The sequence below is a fragment of the Loxodonta africana genome, chromosome 14, assembly GCF_030014295.1.
Source record: "Loxodonta africana isolate mLoxAfr1 chromosome 14, mLoxAfr1.hap2, whole genome shotgun sequence".
Lineage (NCBI taxonomy): Eukaryota > Metazoa > Chordata > Mammalia > Proboscidea > Elephantidae > Loxodonta > Loxodonta africana.
The window spans coordinates 6,568,016-6,588,839 of record NC_087355.1 but is presented as its reverse complement, the minus strand read 5'-3'; the positions used below and the strand labels follow the sequence as shown (position 1 = coordinate 6,588,839).

General features: G+C 41.3%; 1 protein-coding gene across 1 annotated transcript in view; it reads right to left on the bottom strand.

Moving 5' to 3' along the window:
• Positions 1 to 19,201, bottom strand: part of RGS20 (regulator of G protein signaling 20) — a 138,184-nt gene extending 118,983 nt beyond the window's left edge. Inside the window, exon 1 of the mRNA XM_003408317.3 lies at positions 19,011 to 19,201. Within this exon, the coding sequence (XP_003408365.2) occupies positions 19,011 to 19,176 (166 nt within the window). The 5' untranslated portion in view covers positions 19,177 to 19,201. The remainder of the gene's footprint in view (positions 1 to 19,010) is intronic.
• Positions 19,202 to 20,824: the final 1,623 nt, after the last annotated feature.

Genomic DNA, 20,824 nt, shown 5'->3' with positions numbered 1-20,824 from the left:
ATGCAAGAGCTGGACAATGATTAAGCAATACCGAAGAACTGACGCCTTCGAGTTATGGTGTTGGTGAAGAATACTGAATATACCATGGACCGCCAAAAGAACGAACAAATCTTAGGAGAAGTACAGCTAGAATTTTCCTTAGAAGCAAGGATGGTGAGATTTCATCTCACATATTTTGGACATGTTATCAGGAAGGCCCAGTCCCTGGAGAAGGACAGCATGCTTGGTAAAGTAGAGGGTCAGTGAAGAAGAGAAAGACCCTCAACAAGATGGATTGACACAGTGGCTACAACAATGGGCTCAAGCATAACAACAATCGTGAGGATGGCGAAGGACCGGGCAGTGTTTTGTTCCATCATGCATAGGATCCCTATGAGTTGGAACTGTCGTAAACGGACACCTAACAACAACAATGATAACAACACTATAAGAAATAAAAAACTGTTTCATCTTAGTCATCTAGTGCTGCTATAACAAGAATACCACAAGTGCATGGCTTTAACAAAGAGGAATTTATTTCTTCACAGTAAAGTAGGCTAAAGGTCCAAATTCAGGGCATCAGCTACAGGGGAAGACTTTCTCCCTCCATTGGCCTTCTCATCAGTCTTCCCCCAGACTAGGAGCTTCTCCATGCAGGAACCCCAGATTCACAGGACACGCTCTGCTCCCGGCACTGCTTTGTTGGTGGTATGATGTCCCCATTCTCTGCTTGCTTCCCTTTCCTTTTATCTCTTGTAAAATAGGGAAACTCCCTTGACATTGGATCAGGGATGTGACCTGAGTAAGGGTGTTACATCCCACCCTAATCCTCTTTAACATAAAATTACAATCATATAATGGAGGACAACCACACAATACTGGAAATCATGGCCCAGCCAAACTGATACACACATTTTGGGCAGGACATAATCCAATCCATGACATCCTTCATCACAATTCTAAGAGCTGGAGGGTGCAAATGTTCACATGAGAACGCAGTGGGAAGGAGTTGCTCAGAATAATCCAAAGCCTTCTGTTTCTTAAGTGGTATATACCAGAGATAAGAGTTTCCAACACTGCTGTCATTTGACCCCTAACATTCCTCCCCAGGCTCTAGTGCTCTCCTAAAGTGCCTGCCAAAAGGAAGGGAGAGGCTGGCAAGAACGCAGAGCAGTGGGAAAAAGCCACAGCTGGAGGATGGACTCTGAAGCAGAGACAGGAGATGGGGACCCCACTACCAGTTTGCTTTGACTTTGGATTAGTCTGTTCCCTTGCCTGGACCTTGGATTCTATTCTGTATAGTAAAGGATACGGTGAATGTAGTCTCTAAGATTCTTTTTTTTTTTCAATAATATTGTATTGTGTTTTTGGTGAAAGTTTACACAGCAAATTAGGGTCCCATTTGACAATTTGTATACAAATTGTTCAGTGGCATTAGTTACATTTTTCACAATGAGTCAACATTCTCTTTGATTGTATTCTGGCTCTTCTGTTCCCAGTGCTCCAGTTTCCCTGCCCCCTTTTCTTCTCTGTCCTTTAAAGACCTTTAGAATAGAGACCTTCTGGCCTCATATAGATGGCTTTTTAATGGAGCACCATACTCAAGGGTACATCCTTTATATTGTGTGCCAATCTGTTATTTTGCTAAAGGGTGACCTCAGGGGATAGTTTCTGTTCAAGGATTAAAGAATATCTCAGAGTGATGGTCTCAGGTAGTGTTTCAGTTTCAACCAGTCCAGTAAGTCTGGACCTTTTAAGAATTTGAGGTTCTGTTCCACATTTTTCTCCCATTCTAACAGGGTCCATCTATTGTGGCCCTGATCAGAATGGCTGTTAGTGGTAGCCAGGCATCATCTACTTCTTCTGGTCTCAGGGTAGATGAGGCCGTGGCTTGTGTAGGCTGTTAGCCCTGTAGACTAGTTTCTTTTCTGAGACTGGTCTGTAAGGTTCTTACTGCACTTACTTATGGGTTCAGTATGACTCCCACTCTCTTACACATAATCACTGTCTATGGCCCTCTCTTGGTACGTTCGTGCAGGCACACACACACACCACAAAACCTCAGTCTTACCTTGAGATGGAGAAGCAGAGCAAAATTCCTAGAGTTCCAGAGCCAGCCTGCCTCTCCAAGCACCCACTTACCAGTGTCCACATTGTGACTTCCCCTAAACCACACCCAAATCTGTTGCTGTCGAGTCGATTTCGACTCATAGCGACCCTGTAGGACAGAGTAGGACTGCCCCATAGGGTTTTCAAGGAGTGGCTGGTGGATTTGAGCATGACCTTTTGGTTAGCAACCAAGCCCTTAACCACTGTGCCACCAGGGTTTTGTGACTTCCCAGTCCTCTTAATTAAATTACAGCAGCCTTAGGAATAGTCGCAGCCTTAGGAACAGTCGCAGCCTTTGAGTATACACAGCACTACTGTCAGCTGTAAGTCATTCCCCACCCTGCAATCGGAGTGCCCTTTCTAAAGGCAGCTGTGATCACGTTCCTTCTCTGCCTCTAACCATTCAGTGGCTCCCTATTTCTGTACTGGATGACGTTCAAGTGACGTAATACGGCATCTAAGACCTTTCATGATTTGCTGATTTATACTGTTGATCTCTATTTCTTTTCTTGTAATCAAACCTCCTATTACATCAATGTTCTTTCGGTTCCTAAAATTTCATTGTTCTTTCTCATCTCTGGAACTTTGTGTAAACTGTTCTCTTGGCCTGAATTAGCCCCTTCCCTAATCTGCTCTCTTCCTCCATCCCAGGACAGCCTCTTACATATCCTTCAAGTCTCAACTTGGGTGCCATTTCCTTCAGGAAGCTCTCCTAGATGGGGTTATTATTGTAGTTAGTTGCCATTGAGTTGGCTCTGACTCACGGCCACCCCATGTGTAACAGAACAAAATGTTGCCTGGTCCTGTACCACCTTTGTAATTGCTGGTATGCAGGCACTGTGTATTTTTAGTGCCTTCCAACCTAGGGGGCTCATCTTCCAGCATTATATGGGACAATATTCGGTTGTAATCCATAGGATTTTCATTGGGCAATTTTCAAAAGTAGATCACTAGGCCTTTCTTCCTAGGCTATCTTAGCCTGCAAGTTCTGCTGAAAACCTATTCACCCTAAAAGACCTTGCTGGTTTTTGAAATCCTAATGGCATAGCTTCCAGAATCATAGCAACAGACAAGCTACCACAGTGCGACAAACCAACAGATGGGTGGTGGTAGATGGGGTTGGCTGCCTGGTGTGTTTTCTCTTGTTCTATCATCGACTGCTCTATGTTGTGATAGCCAGTTTCCCCATAAACTCTGAGCTCTGTAAGTGCCAGCACTTTGCCCCATTCAGACCTGTGTCTCAAAACCTAAAACAGATCTTGGACATGGCAGGTATTAGATTAATATTTAAGTCAATGAAATTAGAAATGACATGACCTTGAGTTAATAGTTCTTAAAGCTGGGTAATGGGTACACAGGGTTTTATTATAACATTTTCTCTACTTTCATATAAGTGTGACATTTTCCATACTAAAACAAAAAAAACTTAAAGACAAGATTTTTAATTTCTATGCAATGCATCTGATGATTTCTTCTTAAATTGCAGCAGGCAGGAAACCGTGGGATAGAAGCTGCCACAATTCCACGTGCAAGCCTCCTCGGTCTGAAGTTTGTTAAAATGGGTGTTTGGAGCCACCTGGTACAGAGGGAACTTGAGTGGGACCCCTTGAGAAGCCTGCACCCCACTTGTCCCACATGGTCCCAGGCCTGCAAGCCAAACTTCATGCTGGTGGGGAATAAAAATCAATAAGCAGGTTGGAAAGAAAAGGGACACCACTGTTTGTGCAGAGTGGACAGTTGGTGGTAGGGCTCAGGAAGGCTGCTTGGGCTCATAGCGGCTCCAGGGCTCCTCAGGAACCAAGCTCTCTGCGTATCTCCCTTAGGCCAGGCCCAGCCCTCTCAGCCTGAGGCATTCTCCCTCTTCTGGCCTGGCTGCCTGGAGAACTTGCTAGTGGTCATTGATTTCTCTGAGTTGTATTTGACTGAATTGGAATGCTCTGTTTAGCATTCTAAAAGGGGTGTTTTTCTTTTGGAAACTGGAAAGTCAGCACCGAAATGCTGTCTTGAGATCACACATTTTGGGGCCACTTGGGATTCATAACTATCATTAATTTCCTTTCGGGCACATGAAACATTTGGCTTAAGGAATTTTGACAACCCTTAAATTAAAGAGGTCAAGAAGTCACTAAATATCTCTGACTAAGGTTTCATCCACACAAAGGGAATGCAGTAGGGAGACAGTAATCTATCTGTTGGTAGAATCTCGCCTTCTACGCGGAGGCTCGTGTTAGAGTCCTGGCTAATGCACCTGATGTACAGCCACCATCCCTCCGTCAGTGGAGGCTTGCACGTTGCCGTGATGCTGAATGGGTTTCAGCGGAGCTTCCAGACTAAGACAGGGCAGGAGGAAAGGCCTGGTGATCTACTTTCAAAAATCAGCCAATCAAAATTCTGTGAAATCACAACTGTCTGATCCTGTCGTGCGTGGGGTCACCATGAGTTGGGGCCAACTGGTTAGAAACTTAAAACAAGTATAGTCTATTAATCATCATCATCAACAACAACAGTCTACTAATCAACAAGCCAATCGGTACTGACTGGGGTACTGCTATCTATTAATCGGTGAGCCATCAGTGTGTGTATGACAGGTCCCTACCTGTGCCCAGTAGGTGTGAGGCCCGACAAGTGGATTAGAACCCAGCTGGAGTTAACTAGGTTAGTAATGTTTCTGAGAGAAACTGGCTACAAACCAAGCCCATGGGGGCTCAGGGTGCCTAGCAGGGCAGCTCAAGACTAATCAGAGGCCAGGACCCTCAATGCAGGTTGTTTTTAAAATTCAAAGTATGTGATTAAAGTTAAAGTTCACATCTCTATAGTTTACCAACATTTTCCCAAACTTTACCTAATCTGGTTTTTCCAAACAACACAATGAAATTATATGTGAGAGATACTGTTTTGATTCTATAGGTGATAATGCCCAGACTCAGAGAATGAAAACCACAAAACCCATTGCTGTCAAGTTGATTCTGTTTCATAGTAACCCTATAGCACAGGGTAGAACTGCCCCATAGATTTTCCTAAACTGCAGTTTTTATGGAAGCAGACTGCCACATCTTTCTCCCGCAGAGTGGCTGGTGGTTTTGAACTGCTGACATTTTGATTAGCAGCCGAGTACTTAACCACTGCACTACCAGGGCTCCTTGAATGAAACCCAATCCCGTAAAACTTAGATCTGAATCCCAAAACCAATTCTTGTCACTCCACATACATTGCTCTTCGTACCACTATTTGGCCAAGCGGCAGTTCAAACCTGGGTTGCCCAAAAGATGCACATTACTAGATTTTCCCATTGGTAAACAGGGTGTCTTCAAGTAATCAGAGTTGAGTTACAACTGAGCCTCGAGATTACTGGTGTGAAATGCTGCAATGCTTGATTTACCACCAGATGTCACCATTTACCATTCTTTCAATTATTCGGCACGAAGAGCCCTCTTGCTCTTGGGCTCCTTAGAATGCTGTTGCTGCTTGGCAGGGTGTGGCAGTCTGTGTGCCAGGAAGCTGGAGGCTGAGCTCTGACTCTGGGTTTCAGGAAAAGGAATTTGAAAGCATAGTGAGCTTTCAAGTCCCCCTGAGTTCCTAAAATCTAAAGGCAGTCAATTTTTCTCCCCCTTGTGATTTCATGTTTTCAGAAAAGAGCCCATTTCTGATGGATGAGCCAGGTGGAATGCGGTGCCCTGGCCTCTGGACAAGACTTTTAAGAAAAAGAGGCAATTTTGACGTGAAGAGAGGATAGCCAGTGTTCCAGCCCCACTCCGAAGTCAGTGGTAGGAAACAATGCCAGGACGGAGAACGGCCTCTTAGGAGAAGCCAGAAATAGCCCCTCGCCCCAAGTCTCTCCCCTTCTCAGCTTCCTTATGCCCCAAATGACAATATTGGGGGCTCATTCTTGTGGATCTCATGAGCTTTCCCTGTAGATTTTGTGATTTGGAGCAATATATTAATCCATTTACATCTAGGTGCAAAAGAATTTTCCTTTATTTTTTGCTAACAGGAGAAGCCAGGCCAGAAAGGGAGAATGAGGGGCCTCATGGATGCTGAGGAAGTAGGGAAAGGGTCTAAGATGAGGGGTGGGTGAGAGAGAGGCACACTTTTTCTTACCTCCATTTGGCCTAGGCTAATGGATCTGGTACCCGAGGACTTCATATGTTTCCTACTTCTTCACCCCCTCCATATCTTCACCCTGCCCATCTCAAGCACCATAAGGAATTCACATGGATGGTGACTGGCACCCACAAGCCTGGGCTCCCCAGTTGACATCTGATGATGGCATATGCCTCGTTTTCCTCTCCAATATGGTAGCTCCTGTAAAGGGGAAGCTTATAGCTCTTCAGTGACACTAGGAAGTTATTGGAAATAGCGTTAAATGGTCAAACTCAAGCCACATATTTTGACTAATCTCACAGTAACCTCAGACATTTTCTCAGGGCTATTTTTCAGACTTGTACAAAATTTCTGCCAGGTGTCCTGGGTAGGATCATCTCTCAAGAGATAACATATGCACAGACTTTGGAATGCATGAATACTGACATAAGACCAAAAAACTCACAGTCACCGATTACGACTTATAGCAACCCTGAAGAACAGAGTAGAACTGCCCCATAGGGTTTCCAAGGCTGTAAATCTTTATGGAAGCAGACTACCACATCTTTCTCCCACTGGAGCAGCTGGTGGGTTGGAACCCCTGACCTTCTGGTTAGCAGCTGAGCACTTCAACCACTGCACTACCAAGGCTCACTTGAATTGGGACCAAAGTGCCTGGTTTATATCCATTTGACAGTTAAAAGTCCTTCTGGCCCAGTCAACTGAAGCCAACCACTCATAAAGAAACCAGTGCCCCATAGTAGGCAACAAATGACCTTTTATAATCACTCCTCCCAAATTAAAAAATTTTTTGCTTGATCAATCACTAAGAACTTCTTTGTTAGAGTTTCCCTCATTAGCTTTAAAAGCATTTCTTCTACTTTCTAAAAATAAGCTTTGCACCAATTAGGTCTGAAGGCTCCTCTGCTGGCAGATTAACTGCTCATTTACACAATGCTTAAAGAACTTTGTCATGTTTTCTCGATTCATAGATACTCAGTGTGATGGTTAGTTTTATGTGTCAACTTGGCTATGCTTTGTTGTTTTTGTAGATGGCATTGAGTTTGCCCTGACTCATAGCGACCTCGCATATAATAGAACAAAATGCTGTCTCGTCATGTGCTATCCTCACAATTGTTGCTATGTTTGAGCCCACTGTTGCAGCCACCGTATCAATTCATCTCATTGAGCGTCTTCCTCTTTTTTGCTGACCCTGTAGTTTACCAAGCAGGATGTCTGTCTTCAATGATTGGATCCTCCTGATGACATACACAAAGTAAGTGAGACAAAGCCTCACCATCCTCATTTCTAAGGAGCATTCTGACTGTACTTCTTCCAAGACAGATCCGCTTTGTTCTTCTGGCAGTTCATGGTATATGGTCAGTATTTTTTGCCAACTCCTCAATTTGAGTAAGTCAATCCTTCTTCTGTCTTCCTTTCTCGTTGTCCAGCCTTCACATGCATATGAGGTGATTGAAAATACCATGGCTTGGGTAAGGTGCATCTCAATCATCAAAGTGACATTTTTGCTTTTTAACACTTTACAAAGGTCTTTTGCAGCAGATTTGCCCACTGCAACATGTCATTTGATTTCTCGACTTCTGCTTCCACAGACGTTGATTGTTGAGCCGAGAAGAACGAAATCCTTGACAACTTCAATTTCTTCACCATTTATCATGATGTTGTTCATTGGTCCGGCTGTAAGAATTTTTGTTTTCTTTATGTTCAGATGTAATCCATACTGAAGGTTGTAGTCTTTTATCTTCATCAGTAAGTGCTTCAAGTCCTCTTCACTTTTGGCAAGCAAGGTTGAGTCATTCACATATTGCAGGTTGTTAATGAGTCTTCCTCTAATCCTGGTGCTGCATTCTTCTTTATATAGCCCAGCTTCTTGGATTATATGTTAAACACAAAGGTTGAATAAGTACTACAGCTCTGCCACACAACTTTTTCCAATTTTAAGCCATACAGTATCCCCATATTCTGTTGGGTCTATGTACAAGTTATGCATAAGCACAACAAAGTGTTCTGAAATTCTTATTCTTCCCAATGTTATCCATAATTTGTTAAGATCCACACAGTCAAATGCCTTTGTGTAGTCCATAAAATACATCTGCTTTCTGTCAAGATCCATCTGACATCATCAATGATACCCCTTGCTCCACATCCTCTTCTGAATCCAGCTTGAACTTCTGGCAGTTCCCTGTCAATACATGGCTGCAGCCAGGTTTTAATTATCTTCAGCATAATTTTCTAGCATGTGGTATAAATGATATTGTCCAATAACTTCTTCATTCCGTTTAATTCTTTGGAATAGGCGTGAACATTGATCTCTTCCAGTTGACTGGCTGTCTCCCAAAGTTCTTGACACAGAGGAGTAAGTGCTTCCAGCGTTGCATCTATTTGTTGGAGCATATCAGTTGGTATTTCATCAATTTCTGGAGCCTTGTTTTTTGCCATTACTTTCAGCAGAGCTTGTACTTCCTTGTTCAGTACCTTCAGTCCTTGATCATACGCTACTTCCTCAAATGGTTCAACATCCACCAATTTTTTTTAGTACAGTGACTGTGTAATCCTTCTATTTTCTTTTGATGCTTTCTGTGTCATTCAGTTTTTTGCTCATAGAAACTTTCAATGTTGCAACTCAAGGCTTGAATTTTCTCTTCTGTTCTTTCAGCTTGAAAAATGCTGAGGATGTTCTTCCCTTTTGGTTTTCTAACTCCAGGTCTTTGAACGTTTCATTATAATACTTTACCATGTCTTCTCGAGCTATCTTTTGAAGTCTTCTGTTCAGCTCTTCATCATTTCTTCTGTTCACCTTAGCTACTCAACGTTCAATAGCAAGTTTCAGAGTCTCTTCTGACATCTATTTTGGTCTTTTCTTTCTTATCTGTCTTTTAAATGACCTTTTACTTTCTTCATGTATGATGCCCTTGATGCCATCTCACAACTCTTTGGTTATTCGTGTTCGGTGTATCAATCTACTCTTTAGATGGCTCCAAATGCATACTGCAGCAAAAGCATTTACACAACTAAGTGCACACCCTCCTTGGATTGTACCAATGGTAATGAAGCTCTCTTCAACTGAAAATTTCAAAAACACCTTGAGACTGGCAGTACACCGGCCACGTTGAGTAAATGAGGGCCTGTGCAAAGGAGCCAAGCCTGCCATCTTCAGTAACATAGAGAGTTAACTCCCAGTGCGGAAGTTATCTCCTTATCAGGCAAAACACTAACTAACTTCGGCTATTAGAGTAGCTCCTTATTTAGGTATACTTCCGGTTCTGACTCAGCTAAAGAAAACAAGAGACTGGGGTCTTTGGTCCAGCTAAAACTGGTCTTGGACCAGCACAGGCCCTCCTGAACTGCATAATACTGATGACCTTGCTCCTCAGACAACTTATTGAAGTCAGAGGCCGAAAAACACACCCCCATCTACACCCCGGACGTGGGCAAAGTGCCATCTTTGTAGCCCCCCCTTTCAGACTGAACAGGCATGGAAGACTGGACAGCCCCAAGAATGCCTTCTCTTGTCAAACCAATCAGCAAGCTGATCCCAGCCTAGGGCGCTCCTGAGAACCCCAGGCCCGATTTACTTTATCCATATTAAACCCCTTGGGCTAATGTCCTGGGAGACACCTTGGCAACCTGAGTCCCGGTGTTCTTTACATGGCCAACTAAATAAAGCTTCTTCTTTTGCTTTCTTCAGCTCCCTGTGTCTTCACAGCCGCTGAGCAGACCTTGGAGTGTCAGGTTACAAGCTCATTTCAGAAAATGTTTCCTCCTGGACAAATGTTCACAGATGAAAGTCCTAAGTAGACTGGGCAAAATTCAACTCGTGGAAGAGAAAAGAGAAGATTTATTATAGTATTGGGAAATGTGATGTGAAATTGGTTGTAGCAAATGCTATGATCATTTCTTTCTAGTAATGTTTTATACATTTTGCCATATTTTGCTCAATTATTTTTATACTACCTACACTACCTTCACCGATAACTTGTAGGTAAAAAATATTCATGTACCAGTTTGGCTGAGTACCAGGTGACCCACATCGGATTAATGTGGCCTGACCTGAGAGGGCAGAGGGGGTCAAATACATATAAACCTCACAGCCCACAGTGTCCCCTGAGGGTGTGGTGACTGTAGACTTTAGTTGATATGGAGCCCATCAATAGACACTTTGCAATGGGGTTGTGAGAATAGGGATAAACAGAACATGTGACTTTATCTCCAAGATGTTATCATGAAGCTTGTGAGTGATAGATATAAACATGCCAGGTCTCGTACATCTATATCAGGGCTGTCTTCTTTAAGTGTCATTGTGACTTCAGGAGGCCCATAAACTGGTTCAAAGTTGCAGTTGCTCAGAACACTTGTGAAACAACTCCTTTATGTCTTAGGACAAAGTTTTTTCTTCGAAGCTCTAGAGCTGTAAATATATTGTCTTCAGTTGTTCAGTGTTTCAGAGAATTATGAGAGGAAGGTCCTTTTTATTCCCTTGCAAGTAATCTTATTTTTTCCTCTGCATATCTATAGAATATTGTCTTAATTTTTTGAAATTTGAACATTCTACTAGGCTATTCTTTAGGTTTAGTTCTAGCTTCATTACGTTGGCTTGGAACATAATATGTATTCCTAAGTTTATGTCTCAATCTTTGTTTATATCGGGGATATAATGTTATCTTTTCCAAAAATGTAATTATTGCTGTTGCATCTACTCGGTTCTCTCTTTATCCCTCCCCAAGGTGACTCTCAGAGCCCTGGTGGCACAGTGGTTAAGAGCTCAGCTACTAACCTAAAAGGTGGGCAGTTCGAATTCACCAGGTGCTCCTTGGAAACCCTATAGGGCGCAGTTCTACTCTGTCCTGCAGGGTTTCTATGAGTCAGAAATAACTAGTTGGCAATGTTTTTTTTTTTTTTTGCAGGGTGACTCTCCAAGCTGTGTCCTTCTTATTGGTTATTTCCTCTGTCACAATTTTGATTTCTTCAGTTTCCTCCTCTGTGCTCTGGAAAGGAGCCCTGATGGTGCGGTAGTTAAGAGCTACAGCAAGCTATGGCTGCTAACCAAAAGGTCAGCAGTTCGAATCTACCAGCCACTCCTTGGAAACCCTACGGGGCAGTTCTACACTGTCCTGGAGGGTTGGTATGAGATGGAATCAGCTTGATGGCAACGGGTTTGGTTTTTCTGGTTTTTGGTGTACTGGAAGAATCTCTCAAACATGTTTTCAAATTTGATAGTTTTAATTTTTGTGGCATCCAATCTTCTATTAAAAGTGTCCCTTCATTTTTTAAATTAATAACTGTATATCTTATATCTACATAAAACTTTCTTTTCTAGAATTCTCCTTTCTTGTGACCATTTTAATTTCAGATATACAACATCTGCTTGGATATTATAATGAATATGACCCCAATATACATTATTAAAATATCTCTTCTGTGTCCTACATGAATGTGATGTGGTAGTCCATTCGACATCCACCTCCAACAAAGCCACCAGCAGCCACAGAACAAACTCTGGCCCAGTAAGCAGAATCTCTAGACAGTAGAACTGACAGGGGCCCCAAAGATACCCTGTGTGGATTTTCCACTGATGTGGTAATGCCCCACCTTGAATGAGTGAGGAATCTCTGTGGCAACCCCAGCAGCCTGGAAGCTAAGAAGTATTTGAGAATCCTGGGTCATCTCCAAGGAATAATAGGTTTACTATTTTCTACCCTACTGTACTCTGAGCCTGAGGTGACCATACTTGTATGAAGCCATTCAGATTCACCAGTTTTATTGGTATATTCAGAAACTGCAGCTTCACATTCTCAAGAACAAAAACAAACTCAGGTTAAGTCTGAAAACCACATCATGCTACATATTCTTTAACCTATTTTCATGTAGAAGAACCTCAGAAAAAAACCTTAAAAATACTGTTTGTTTTACTAAAATAAATCATTGTGTTTGTAAGGAGGGAGATGTTGGTCTCTGCAAAAAAATCCAGTGAAGAAAACCCAATCTTTAATGCAAAACCCTGAAAGACAATTATTAAAATGTTTTAAAAATTGGCAAAAATAACCAGAATTTATGCTTAAAAGTTTTTAATTAAAGCTTTGAGGACTAGGACTGATGAGGCTCTTCTTTGTATGAATAAACAAATCTTTATTTCCTGCTATGGAAAATGAAGATGATTGCACGTTGTTTTAGTGTCTTAGTTATCTAGGAGCCCTGGTGGCACGGTGATTAAGAGCTGCGGCTGCTAACCAGAAGGTCGGCAGTTCAAATCCACCAGCAGTTCCTTGGAACTCTATGGGGCAGTTCTACTCTGTCCTATAGGGTTGCTATGAGTCGGAATCGACTCGATGGCAATGGGTTTTGTTTTCCCGGCTATTTAAAACCAAAAACCCCAAGCCTGTTGCCATCGAGTCTGTTCTGACTCATAGCAACCCTATAGGACAGAGTAGAACTGCCCCACAGAGTTTCCAAGGTTGTAATCTTTGCAGAAGCAGACTGCCACCTCCTCCTCCTGAGGAACAGCTGGTTCGAATTGCCAACCTTTCAGTTAGCAGAGTAGTGCTTTAACCACCGTGCCACCAGGGCTCCTTCTTAGTTCCTTAGTGTTTCTATAACAGAAATACCATAAATGGGTGGCTTTAACAAACAAATTTATTTCTCACAGTGTAGGAGTCCAAATTCAGGGTGCCAGCTTTAGGGAAAGGCTTTCTATCTCTGTCAGCTCCGGAGGAAGGTCCCTGTCTCTTTGAGCTTCTGCTTCCGGTCAGCCTTCATGTGGTTTGGCATCTCTCTTCCCCCACCTCTGCTTCTCTTGATTGCTTGTTTAATGTCTTATATAATTCAAAAGAGGTTGATTTAAGGCACAGCCTACACTAATCCTGACCCATTAACATCACATCACATCACATAACGTCACATAACATCACATGACATAAGACGACCCACTCCCAAATAGAATTATAACCACAGGCATAGAAGTTAGGATTTACAGCACATATTTTGGGAGCGTACAATTCAATCCATAACAGTGAGCAAACTCTTAGCTTTTGCATGATATCCCCATTGGAAAAGGAGTGAAAGTTTTCCCAGTAGCTATACTTTATGGTAATTGATGAGAAATAATAATTGACTGAACTCTAGCTTAAGAAATTTGATTTTTTTTAAGCCACGTTAGAAACACAGTGGTTTCTTTTGTGATGCACTTTTTGTGTAGGGGGCTCCTTCATTTTGTAGTGAATTAGTGGCCCACGCTGGAGTATTCCAGACAGAATGCATACAGACCATACAATCGAGAAGGCTAGATTCGAGCCCACGGAATTACAGTCCACTTTCTAAATCACTGTCAAACCAAAGAAACAAAACCAGTTGCTGTCAAGCTGATTCCAACTCATAGTGACCCTACAGGACAGAGAAGAACTGTGGATGCGGCTGGTGGATTCGAACTGCGGTTAGCAGCTGAGTTCTTAACCACTGCCCCACCAGGGCTCCAAATCAACGGCAGAAGCTATCAATTAGTATTGAAATCAATGTCAGAAAAGCTAGGTTCAAATCACCACTCAGCTGACTTCACATATTTAACTATCGGTGTTTCTAAACTTGTTTTCTCATCCCTATAACAGATCTAACTCCATCAACGCTACTTACGTAATGAAGTTTGTTAAGGATCCAGTGAAAAGAACAAGCAAAGAAGCCACAACAATAAATTTAGGCAATTAATGTAAACACGTCTGTCAGTGCCTTTGGAGGTTTTAAAAGAACTTTTTATTTTGAAACAATTACATCTTTATAGAAAATTGCACACACACAAAAAGGGACAGGGAAGTCCTATGCACCATTCACCCAGCTTCCCCATAAGGAAATTGTATAACTATAAACCCAAAAAAACAAACTGGTTGCCATCGAGATGATTCCAACTCATAGCAACCCTGTAGGACGGGGTAGAACTGCCCCATAGGGTTTCCAAGGAGCAGCTGGTGGATTCGAACTGCCAAACTTTTGGTTAGCAGCCATAGCTCTTAACCGCTATGCCACCAGGGTTTGTATAGTACAGTATTAAAACCTAGAAACTGACACTGATACAATCCACAAAGCTCATTCAGATTTCATCAGTCTTCCATGCACTACCAACAACTCTCATTTGCTGTTGCACAGGCTGGGCCCTGTTTACGGGGTTGTAGGGTCAGGACAGTAGCTGTGATCACCCAGCACTAGCATGTGTCAACCTCAGAAGGCTGTGCAGCATGGCTCTGCTGATTTTCAAATACTTTTCCAACTCAACTGCCTGAATCCATGTTAAAACATACCCCTCAGGCAGTTAGAACTTCGAGGATATATGTATATATCTCCAACATATATATATATATAAAAATATATACATATATATGTGTGTGTGTGTGTGTGTTGTTTTTGCTGTCTGTTTCCTCAGTACCCTCCAAATTTTACCTTTTAGTGCACATTTTCACCTCTGTCAATTTGTCATACTATAGTGGCTTGCATATTGCTGTGATGCCGGAAACCATGCCACCGGTATTTCAAATACCAGCAGGGCCATCCATGGTGGGCAGATTTCACCAGCAGAGCTTACAGACTAACATAGGTTGGGAAGAAGGATCTGGCAGTCTATTTCTGAAAAAATTGGCCAGTGAAAACCTTATGAATAGCAGCAAGACACTGTCTGATATAGTGCTGGAAGATGAGCCTCTCAGGTCGTGAGGCACTCAAAGTAAGACTGGGGAAAAACTGCCTTCTCAAAATAGAGTTGACTTTAATGACATGGATGGAATAAAGCTTTCAGGATCTTCGTTTGCTGAGGTGGCAAGACTCAAAATGAGAAGAAACAGTTGCAAACACTCATTAATAATGGGAACATGGAATGCACAAAGTATCAGTCTAGGAAAATTGGAAGTCAACAGAACTTAAATGGTATGAGTAAAGATCGACATCCAATGTATTAGTGAGGTGAAACAGACTGGTATTGGCCATTTTGGATTAGTCAATCTTATGGTCTACCATTTCAGGAATGACAAATTGAAGAGGAATCACCTCACATTCATTGTCTAAAAGAGCATTTCGAGATCTTTCCTAAATTACAATGCTATCAGTGATAGGATAATATCCAGACGCCTACAAGGAAGATCAGTTAATACGACTATTATTCAAACTTATGCACCAACTACTAATATCAAAGAAGAGGAAACTGAAGATTTTACCAACTTCTGCAGTCTGAAATTGATCAAATGTGCAATCAAGATGCATTGATAATTACTGGTGATTGGAATGAGAAAGTTGGAAACAAAGAATAAGGATTGGTAGTTGGAAAATATGGCCTTGGTGATAGAAATGACGATTTCTCAAGAACAACAACTTCTTCGTTGCGTATATCTTTTTTCAACAACATAAGCAGCGACTTTACGCATGGACCTCACCAATGCAAAAACACAGGAATCAAATCAACTACATTTGTGGAGAGAGATGATGGAAAAGCTCAATATCATCAGTCAGAACAAGGAGCTGACTGCAAAACAGACCATCAATTGCTCATATGCATGTTTAAGTTGAAGCTGATGAAAATGAAAACAAGTCCAGGAGAGCCAAGATATGACCTTAAGTATATCCCACCTGAGTTTAGAGACCATCTCAAGAATAGATTTGACTCATTGAACACTAGTGACCGAAGACCAGATGGGTTGTAGAATGACATCAAGGACATCATACATGAAGAAAGCAAGAGGTCATTAAAAAGACAGGAAAGAAAGAAAGGACCAAAATGGATGTCAGAGGAGATACTGAAACTTGCTCTTGAATGTAAAGTAGCTAAAGTGAAAGGAAGAAATGACAAAATAAAAGAGATTAACAGAATATTTCAAAGGGCAGCTCAAGAAGACAAAGTAAAATATTATAACTAAATGTTCAAAGACCTGGAATTAGAAAACCAAAAGGGAAGAACACACACGACAGTTCTCAAGCTGAAAGAACTGAAGAGAAAATTTAAGCCTCCAGTTGCAATTTTGAAGGATTCTATGTGCAAAATATTGAAGGATACAGGAAGAAGATGGAAGGAATAACAAGTCATTGTACCAAAAAGAATTGGTTGACATTCAACCATTTCAGGAAGTAGCTTATGATCAAGAGCTGACGGCATCGAAGGAAGAAGTCCAAGCTGCTCGGAAGGAATTGGTGAAAAACAAGGCTCCAGGAATTGACAGAAGACCAAATGAAATCTTTCAACAAATGGATGCAGCGCTGGAGGTGCTTACACGTCTATGCCAAGAAATTTGCAAGATAGTTACCTAGCCAGCCGACTGGAAGAGATACATATTTGTGCACATTCCAAAGAAAGGTGATCCAACAGGATGCATAAATTATTGAATAATATCATCAATATCACACACAAGTAAAATTTTGCGAAGACAATTCAAAAATGGTTGCCACGGTACATTGACAGGGAACTGCCAGAAATTCAAGCAGGATTCAGAAGAGGATGCGGAATGAAGGCTATCATTGCTGATGTCAGATGGGTATTAGCTGAAAGCAGAGAATACCAGGAATATGTTTACTTGTGTTTTGCTGCCTATGCAAAGGCATTCAACTGTGTGGATCATTACAAATTATGGATAACATTGAGAAGAATGGGAATCCCAGAACACTTAATTGTGCTCATGAGGAACCTGTATGTAGATCAAGAGGCAGTTGTTTGAACAGAAGAAGATACTGTGTGGTTTAAAATCAGGGAAGGTATGGGTCAGGGTTGTATCCTTTCAGTATACTTATTCAAACTGTATGCTAAACAAATAATCTGAGAAGCTGGGCTATAGGAAGAACATGGCATCACGGTTGGAGGAAGGCTCATTAACAACCTGTGTTATGCAGATGCCACAACCTTGCTTGCTGAAAGCGAAGAGGGCTTGAAGCACTTACTGATGAAGATCAAAGACAACTATCTTCAGTATGGATTACACCTCAACATAAAGAAAACAAAAATCTTCACAACTGGACTGGTGAGCAACATCATGATAAATGGAGAAAAGGTGGAAATTGTGAAGGGTTTAATTTTACTTGGATCCACAATAAATGCCCATGGAAGCAGCAGTCAAGAAATCAAACTACCTATTGCACTGGGAAAATCTGCTGCAAAGACCTCTTTAAAGTGTTGAAAAGCAAAATGTCACTTCGAGGACTAAGCTGTGGCAGACCCAAGCTGTGATATTTTCAGTCCCCTCACATGCATGCAAAAGCTGAACAGTGGATAAAGAAGCCTGAAGAAAAGCTGATGCCTTTGAGCTTTGGTGTTGACGAAGAATATTGAGCATACCATGCCCTGCTAGAAGAACAAACAAATCTGTCTTAGAAGAAGTACAGCCAAAATGCTCCTTAGAAGCTAGGATGGCAAGATTTGTCTCATGTACTTCGGACGTGTTATCAGGAAGGACATCATGCTTGGTAAAGCAGAAGGTCAGCAAAAAAGAGGAAGATCCTCAACGAGGTAGAGAGTCATAGCGGCCGCAACAACAGGCTCAAACACGGCAATGATTGTGAGGGTGGTGCAGCACCGGGCCGTGTTTTGTTCTCTTGTAAATAGGGTGGTGATGAATTTGAACCAACTCGGCAGCACCATACAGCAGCAGCGCACATCTTGCCTACATTTAGATGCCCATTACTTAAGGACTTTCGGTCACTAGATCCTATTTCATTCTGGTTTCTTCAAGTCCTAGTGCTTAGTTACTTGATAATAGGATAATAGTTTGTTGATTGTTGTTAAGCCCTGATTCATGGAGACACCATGTGTTACAGAGTAGAACTGTTCCACAGGACTTCCTTAGCTATAATCTTTATGGAAGCAGTTTATTAGGCATTTCTTTTCCACAGTGATAATAAGGGTGGCATGGAAATTCATGTGACTTTGTTAATTCACGTATATTTGAAAGGTCAAAAACACATAAAAGACCTCCACATAATTAAAAAAATTTTTCTAACTTTTTTTTTTTTTCTGCTTGTGCCAATTAGTTAAAATAACATCAGGGGAAGAGGCAGATCAAGAGAATTAAATAGCGTCTGCAAATAAAGAATGATTATCGTTGGGATATGAGCCACAGCACAAGGGCAAATGAAATTTTAGTGTTAAAGTGAATGCTTTACCCTTTGCTGTGGTCTAATTTTGCAGCGTTTAACTTTTAGCTCTGACCATTATTTGTTAGACACTAACACCTGGGCATCCCCCCTCCACACCAAAATAACCCTTTGGTTCTATTAATAGCTAAGAGGATTTACAGACTTAAATGGTGCTTTCCACAAAGACACACACTACATTGAGCAGTAAAATTGCCACTCTTTGGGGTCATCATCTGTCTAATGGTAGAAAGTCATGCTGTCTTAGGAATTACTTGGAATTTAGAAAAAAAAAAAATCCTCTTAACTCCTTAATGTTCTTATGTTCTTGTATCAGTCTATTGACTTTGTTCTCTAGCAGTCTTTATAAAAAGCAGTATACATTTTTTCATTCATTACTACATAGGATAAAATCTTTACATCAGAGAAAAATATCCAAGGGTTAATATCAATAGCCACCCAATCTATAGCTAGGTTTTCTGCTTTTAAAAACAGCATCTCCCAAAACAAAAAAGCAACGAGTAACGGCTTGCCTTGATAAACGCACGCTGCTGAGGTTGAAGAAAACTGGACGTATCAGGTAATTGTCATCACGAATATAGTTTTCCCCTGGTGGTAAACCTTCAGTAAAATAAAGTGAGCAATGGCACTCAAGCTTGTTTATGATTTTATGTTCTTTCTGGATAAATCCTCCTCCTTGTCAAGAAAGAATCATGGATTGTAAAGAGGTCATCTTACCTTGAAGTCATGCACAGCTTTGGTGTCCTCTTCATGTTCTGGGGTTCGGTGGATGGTTGCATTATATCCTTCAGCCCTAAACAAGGGCAAAAACTTCTTCCACGTAGATGACCTGGAACAGTGTTTCTGAAGGCCCTCTTGGTTGTCTTGGAAAAGGCTGGGCATGTTTTAATAAAAACAACAGGGCAGAATTCCCTTGCTTTCTCTTCCTTTGGCTAACACTAAGGCATTTCTCAGTCTGCTGGCAGCCTTCTTGGAAATTTGCAGTAGTCAAAGCAAAAGGATTATCTATTTATGGATCAGTAGCTTAACCACAGATCTTTAGTCCTCATTGCTGGTGCAGAACCTCTTACTTTGAATGTCTGGGTTTACCATGACTGCCCCCTAAAGGCGGGAATGCATTCATAATTCAGACCTGCTGAAGTAACTGATTCTAGTGATATACAGCTGAGGGTATAACGATAAAGACAGACAGAGATTGCTTGACAAAATTCTGTATTAGTAATGTGTGTGAGGAAATTGTACTTGACAATCTTGGGCTATGCAATCGATAGGCAGATGCTCAGCCTAATTTTTTAGGTTTCCTAAAAGATCATTTTAATAGCAGCCAATTTTGCAGCTAGAAACTAATCTTAAATTCATATTCTAAACTTAAGCCCAAGCATTGTTACGCCTTTTACTTAAAAAAAAAAAAAAAATTTTTTTTTTTTTTTTTTACTTACATCATGTAAAATTAGTCAAGGTGATTTTCTTATGTGGTAACTAGTCACCTAATGATGAAACCAAGAATTAGCTTCTAATACCATACTTTATATTTGTAAAGTGTTTTATAAATATAAACTCGTTGCCGTTGAGTCAATTCCGACTCATAGCGACCCTACAGGGCAGAGTAGAACTGCCCTATAGAGTTTCCAAAGAGCGCCTGGTAGATCTGAACTGCTGACCTTTTGGTTAGCAGCTGTAGCTCTTAACCACGATTCCACCAGGGTTTCCTTTATAAATACGAGAATATTAAATGGAGTGAAAAAAGCACAGCACATAACACATTTCTCTACGATGTGACTAATGGCCAAGTAACTCTGTGGGGTTAAAGGTGCACAAAGGTAAGGGCTCCACCTGTTGATTACTGGGGACTGTGAGCTGAAGAAATTTTTCTTTTATGGAAGTGCCTGGGACTCCCGAATTAATGTACAGATTTATAGCAATTAATATGAAAATCCTAGCTGCCTTTTTACAGAAATGGACAAGCTGATCATAACATTATTATGGAATTGCAAGGTACCCAGAAAAGCCAAAAAAACAAAATAAAACAACCCTGGAAAAAGAAGAACAAAGTTGGAGGGTTCACACTTTTCCAATTTCAAAAGGTACTATAAAATCACAGTAATCAAAAGAGCACGGTACTGCTGTAAGGATAGTTGTTAAGATAAACTACTGTTTGGTTTTAAAAAGACTTCAGGGGATAGTTTTGGTTTAAGGTTTAAAAATTATCTCAGGGCAAGAATTTTGGTGGTTCATCCAGCTGCCATGGCTCTAGAAAGTCTGGATTTCATGAGAATTTGAAATTATGTTCTGCATTTTCACCCTTTTGATCAAGACTCTTCTGTAGAGTCTTTGGTCAAAATATATGGCAAATTGCTTTTTTTTTAATTTGTGCTTTAGGTAAAAGTTTACATAGCAGATTAGTTTCTCATTCAAAAGTTTATACACAAATCATTTCATGACATTGGTTGCAATCCCCACAATGGGTCAGCGCTCTCCTCTTTTCCACTCCGGGTTCCCCGTTTCCATTCGTTCAGTTTTCCTGTCCCTT